General features: G+C 41.4%; 1 protein-coding gene and 1 non-coding gene across 3 annotated transcripts; both read left to right on the forward strand.

Annotated features, from left to right (window-relative positions):
- The first annotated feature begins 2,676 nt into the window (after positions 1 to 2,676).
- LOC114105745 (U6 spliceosomal RNA) lies at positions 2,677 to 2,783 on the forward strand. The gene has a single exon (XR_003585080.1). It is a non-coding gene; the product is annotated as a U6 spliceosomal RNA (small nuclear RNA).
- A 1,802-nt stretch (positions 2,784 to 4,585) lies between these two features.
- On the forward strand, positions 4,586 to 5,178 carry LOC114105735 (ADP-ribosylation factor 1-like). Of its 2 annotated transcripts, XM_071606541.1 has the most exons (2): positions 4,586 to 4,796; positions 4,881 to 5,178. In XM_071606541.1, the coding sequence occupies exons 1-2, from the start codon at positions 4,632 to 4,634 to the stop codon at positions 5,163 to 5,165; spliced, it is 450 nt and encodes a 149-aa protein (XP_071462642.1). In that variant the 5' UTR covers positions 4,586 to 4,631; the 3' UTR covers positions 5,166 to 5,178. The 2 variants fall into 2 exon arrangements, with proteins under 2 accessions (XP_071462642.1, XP_034491306.1); XM_034635415.2 differs by having other exon boundaries at positions 4,586 to 5,178.
- The last annotated feature ends 1,179 nt before the right edge of the window (positions 5,179 to 6,357 follow it).

Raw genomic sequence — 6,357 nt, forward strand, 5'->3', positions numbered from 1 at the left:
GAGTGTTTGTCTAGCATGTCTGGCTTCAGTCTCCAGCTTTGCCAAAAAACAAAACAACAACAGCAAAAAAAAAGGAGACCATCTTCACCCACACACACATAAAAATCTGAATAGAGATATTGATAGTAGCACTTATTGGACACTTAGGATATGACGGTACTGTTTTTTATTGGTGCATTATAATAATACATAATACTGGGTCAATTCTGTTTTAATACTTCTTGGGCTGGGGATGTAGCTCAGTGGTAGAGTGCTTGCATAGCTTGCACAAGGCCCTGGGTTCAGATCCCAGCACTGAAAAAAGAATACACACACACACACACACACACATACACACACACACACCTTAATTCTCACAACAACCTTTTGATGTAGGTACTGTTATTTCCAAATTCATACATGGGAAAATTGAGGGAGCTCAGTCAATTTGAACACATAGCAAATGACACTGCTGAAACCACGCACCAGTCTGGCCCTAGTACCCAAGATCTGAACCCACTATGTAACCTATTGCCTTCCCAATTTGTGCAAAGAAGAAAGAGAAAGACACTTGTATAAAGATATACAGATCTGGTAGAAAAGCTTATACAATATATTACTTTCTGCTATTAAGCCATACTCTTTCCCTCCCCTTCTCTTTCCTTCTCTAGTCCACCAAGTCCATGCTATGGACTATCACACACTTGTACAGCCAAGTGCTCACTTGATGTTTTTTGGCCACCCTAGGAGAGACAGGGTTAAAACCACAGAGAGAAAGAATCCCCTTGGCATGCTAGAGTGGCTACAGCCCTAGCTCTCCGGAAAGGGGTAGTGATTGGCTATAACTATTTCTTCCTGAATACAAAAGGTCATGGTTTTCCGGTTACTGAGAAAGGGAGAGTTAGGGAAAATGAACCTTAAATTTGGTCTTAAGGCGGGGTGGGACGAGGGGAGGGTGGAGAGTAGGGAATGAAAAGAAGGTGGGCTTCTCTGTGTGGTGCCCTAATTATTTCTATTACATGGAAAATACATCAGTACTTTTTGGGACCCCTTAAATGCTTCAGTGCTTGGGAATGATGATATGTGCAAAAGAGTGGGCTGCCACCTCTAGAGTGGTGATTGGCGTTGATGGGTGATTCGTGAGGAAAAAGGACAGGAGGTTACAGGGCCCTGGACAGCAAAGGGATAGGTTGGAGAATCTGTTTGTTTTTTAAGTCTTTGATATGCTTGAAGAATGCAAAGGAATTTGAAGGGAAAACATACAAAATCCTAACCTGTTTTTTTTTTTTTTTTTTTAATTATTTACGTTTTGGGTAGGAACAGGAGGTCAAGAAGGGTGGAGAGGTTGAAGGAGATGTACCAGGCTGTATGGGTTATGTCTATTATAATACACTCATGTAGAAATAAATAATTGTTAATTTTATTTTTTGTGTATTTAAAATATTTTATAACCTTCACTTGGTAAAAATATCAGTAACTCTCTAAGTAAATCAATATATTGATCAAGAGAATCTCCATCCATTTTTTAAAATTATTTTTCAGTTGTCAATGGACCTTTATTTTACTTATTTATATGTGGTGCTGAGAATTGAACTCAGTGCCTCACACATGCTAGGTAAGCGCTCTGACACTGAACTACCACTCTAGCCCATCCCCATCCATTTTACTCAAGATCTAGCACGCTGTTTGCACTGTTCTGTATTAGCACTGTAATCATAGAAATTTATAAATGTTTATCTAGTAAAGAAGTGATTAAATGACTTCTGCTATGTCCATGGAGTCAAATATCACAAAGATATTAGAAATAATGATGCAGTCATCATTGACATACATATCTGTTTATCTTGTAAGACCCATTTAAAAAACAGCTTTTGAAATAGAGAAATGTTTCTTATTTTATTTTACTGGTTCTTTTAGTTACATATGACAGTAGAATCCATTTTGATGTAATTATACAAGCATGGAATGCATCATGTTCTAATTTAAACTATAGTACCTTTCCTTTCCCTTCCCTTTCCCCACACTCTGCTCCCAATCCTCTATTGATCTTTCTGCCATTTACCCATACATATTTTTATTTTTTAATTAATTTCCTGAGGATGTATGTGTGTGAGTGTGTGTACATGCATATGGATAGTTCGAAGTTTAGAAAGATAAATAAAACACACAAAAGGATTATCAGCAGACATCTCTGAATCATGGTAGAATGTATGACATTTCTCCATTTTTGGGTCATTGTGTTATGTTTTAGATTTGCTGCCATGTGAATTAGTTTTGTTTTTGATTATGTAATACTTCCACATAATTTTAAAAATCAGAAAATAACATAAATTACAAAGTCTCCATCCCACTCCAAGACCCTGATTCCCTGGTTCTCATTCTGGTATTAGAACACTAATGATTCAAATGAATGAAATAGGGTTTGCCAGGTGCAGTGGCACATGCCTGTAATCCCAGGGACTCAGCAGGGTGAGGGAGGAGTATCTCAAGTTGGAGGCCAGCCTGCACAACTTAGTAAGACACTGTCTCAAAATGAAAAATAAAGAGGACTGGAGATGTAGCTTAGTGATAAAGTGCTGCTGGATTCAAACCCCAGTATCCAAAACAAAACACCAGGTTTCTTATGATATAGGGTATAGATGAAGAGAAGTAGTATGCAAGTAACCAAGCTCACTATGCTAATTAAAAGCTAGGATTGTGCTCACTTTGGCAGCACATATACTAAAATTGGAACAATACAGAGAAGATTAGCATGGCCCCTGAGAAAGGATGACACGCAAATTCGTGAAGCATTCCATAACAAAATAAAAAGAATTAAAATCTGTACTTTGTGAACCAAGTTTTCCCTGACTCGTTCAGGACTTCTTTATTTTCTCTCTTTTAGCAGACAGCATGAATTTCATTTACTATTTTACATCCTAGAATCTAACACAGTGCCCAGCATGCAGGTTTGGGAAAACACTATTTTATTTAGGTCCCAAAGACCAGCACAAAATTTTTGTCTCCATCATTTCCTCATTATCCAACATAGGTTGGAGCTGTCAAGGGGGTTGATTTTTTTAGTGGATGTGTAGCACTAAAAATGTATGGAGTTGGGTTGTTTGTCTTACAAATTCAAAGAATGAAATCTACAGACACAAGGGTGAGAGCAAAGTGACAGGATTTATTAGAGTAATAGAAAGCAAGCAAGCAGAGTTTCCATGGGGGGGGTCCCAAAGGAGGAATGCCAGATGATGACTATTGTCTAAGAGTTTATAAGGAAGCTAGCTCCAAATTCATCCTGAGTAAGGCATATAGTGTCCATGAGCTCTTCTCATACCTTTTGATCTGATCAGGTTACCATACCTTTTTTGGTGGGGATGTGAATACCAGACAGTATATGTCTGTCAGTTCTCCCCACACCCTCCTTACACAGGATACAGCCTGACTTTGATGGGGCCTGGTTTGTGTCTATAGTTTTTCAGCCTTGCTACACAGAGACCTGACCTCAAAGGAGCCCAAATTTCCTGCTTGACCATTTTAACCCTTTCTTCTGCCTCAGATGGAAGATGATAGACGTTTATTACTAATATCCCAAATGGACCATGATCTTATTGAGGCTCAGAAAAATGAAAATGGAAATAGAATTTTCAGATGGGATTTCTGAGAAGGATTTTGTTGCTCCTGAAGGGAAACACAGGAGAAGTTAACCTTTTTTTCTGATAGATGCAGTAGTGCCTAGATATGATGCCTGAAACTCTTATTGCAGAGCAAAGTATTCTAATGGAAGTATTTTTTGATGACAGAAGGCTTATTCCTGGACTCCCTGGAGACAGAAACCAGGTATCTTCTGGCTTCCAGACATGCTGAAGAGCAGCAAGCCAAAATGCTGGCTTCTGAAGAACCTATCCAGAATAGTACTATTTCCCCTAATATCCACTGGAGGTCAGGATTCCACTGCTGATAATGTCTGTTGTTGTCCAGTAAAAGTAGATGTAAAGGATTGTCTGCCTATTGTCAGTCCTCATAACACAAATGTAATTAGGTCCAGGACTTATTTGTATGGATAAAATGGATAAGACAGAACTGGAAATCCAGCTCCCAGCCCTAATTCACCCCTGATCCTTGACCTGTGATAGAACACCAGGAGTCCCCTCCACATTGCTGTGTAGCTAACACAGACAGTGTGAATGACTCTTCCTAAACCTTAGCAGGTATGCTTGGATCACAGAGATTTCTGTAGAAGAATAACAAAAGGAGTAGTGTTAAATCTTAAGGCCTCATTGTGATTGTATGAACTCCAATTATAGCAGCTCTAATTTATGCTCATAGCATATAAACTCCTGTCCTTCAGAGAAAACACAGGACTTCACTGCTCAAGGAGGATGAGTTTGGAAATCTCTGATTTCATTGTTTTTGACAGAACTATTTTCAGGCAGAATAGAGAAGATTCTGTTTATTCATGATTAATTACTCATGACTTACTATAATTTAATAAAATAAAAAGTAGGATATATTGAAATCTTACTCATTGCCCAGTGAAGACATGGCTGTAATAATGATGATGATGATGGCCATCAGTGCCGCCATCTTGTGGGAGTGAAACCAACGCCTGTCTTGGAGCAGCCGCTGCTGAGATCTCTGGCCAGTGTTGCTTCCAACCACCCACAAGGATGGGGAATATCTTTGCAAACCTCTTCAAGGGCCTTTTTGGGAAAAAAGAAATGCGCATCCTCATGGTGGGCCTGGATGCTGCAGGGAAGATGACGATTTTGTACAAACTGAAGCTGGGTCAAATTGTGACCACCATTCCCACCATAGGTTTTAATGCGGAGACTGTTGAGTACAAGAACATCAGCTTCCCTGTGTGGGACGTGGGTGGCCAAGACAAGATCTGGCCACTAAGGCACCACTACTTCCAGAACACCCTTGGCTTGATCTTTGTGGTGGACAGCAATGACAGAGAGCATGTGAATGAGGCCAGCGAGCAGCTCATGAGGATGCTGGCTGAGGATGAGCTGTGGGACACCGTCCTCCTGGTGTTTGCCAACAAGCAGGACTTCCCAAATGCCATGAATGCGGCCGAAATCACAGATAAGCTGGGGCTGCACAGGAACTGGTACATTCAGGCCACCTGTGCCACCAGCGGGGACGGGCTCTATGAAGGACTGGACTGGCTGTCCAATCAGGTCCGGAACCAGAAGTGAACCAGAACCCCCCACCCCCTCACTTCCTCCTCTCCACCCTTGCTTTCCTCTCATGTGGCAAACGTGAGACTCTGTGGTCTTGAGTGCCAGAAGCTGTCTCCATGGGTTGATCAGTGTGCATCGCACTGTGCTGTACATGTGCAGACGCAGCCTGCAGCCAGGTTTTTATTTAATGTAAATAGTTTCTGTTTCCACTGAGGCAATTTCTGGTACTCCTATGCAATATTACTCAGCTTTTTTATTGTAAAAAGAGAATCAACTCACTGTCAGTACTGAGGAGGGATTTAGGCATGTGGGTACCTGGCCTCCAGGAGCTCCTGGGCTGTAGATTGGTGATGGGATCCATATGGTGGTTGATTTTTAACCCAAACTCAGTGCCTTTTTCAAAATAGTTAAAAATACAAGATAAGGAGAACACTTGAACACACAGAAGGGAGAGTATGCCCAGTTTACAGCCTGAATACTAGTCCATCAGATCAGCTGTTCCCCTCTGGGAACACGAGACGGTGACACAACCGCCATCCACTGCATGGTCGCAGTAGAAACCCCGTGACTCTCCTGTCTTTGGGTCACTTGCATTCCATAGCATTGTGCTTGTACTTGTGCTCACACAGTCACCTGAGGGCGGGCTGGGAGAGCCATTGCAGGGGACACGGCCCAGACACGCCCTTGGTTGACATGTGGCCAGAACAGCAGCCCATGTTCCCAGCACCCACTCACTCTTGCACCTGCTCAGCACGCTGGCAGGAGGTCTTGGTCTCCCCAGCAAGAGTGCGTGCAAGCTGGGAGGGCTGGTCCACTCCAGACCCACAGGTCCCAGATCACCCCCATCTCCATGTGTGAAGTAGCTTCCTCCCTCAGCCTGCAAAGTTCCAATTTGCCATCAAAAAAGACAACCTCTACTTTTTTCTTTTATATTTTGATAAACACTGAAGAAGCTGGAGCTGTTAAATTTATCTTGGGGAAACCTCAGAACTGGTTTATTTGGTGTTGTGGAACCTCTTAATGCTTTCAATACATGATTAGTAATCAACTGTTTTGTATACTTGTTTTTAGTTTTCATTTTGACAAGCACTGAAATTATAGCTATTAGAATAAAGTCTCTTAACTATTAAAAATAATGATGATGATGATAATGACAATAATACTGTCAGTAACCATTTCACACTTGCCAGACACTGAGCCAAGCACT

The sequence above is a fragment of the Marmota flaviventris genome, chromosome X, assembly GCF_047511675.1.
Source record: "Marmota flaviventris isolate mMarFla1 chromosome X, mMarFla1.hap1, whole genome shotgun sequence".
Classification (NCBI taxonomy): Eukaryota; Metazoa; Chordata; class Mammalia; order Rodentia; family Sciuridae; genus Marmota; species Marmota flaviventris.

Excerpts from the sequence above, each read along its gene's own strand:
- LOC114105735 (XM_034635415.2), top strand. The coding sequence starts at position 4,632 with ATGGGGAATATCTTTGCAAACCTCTTCAAGGGCCTTTTTGGGAAAAAA.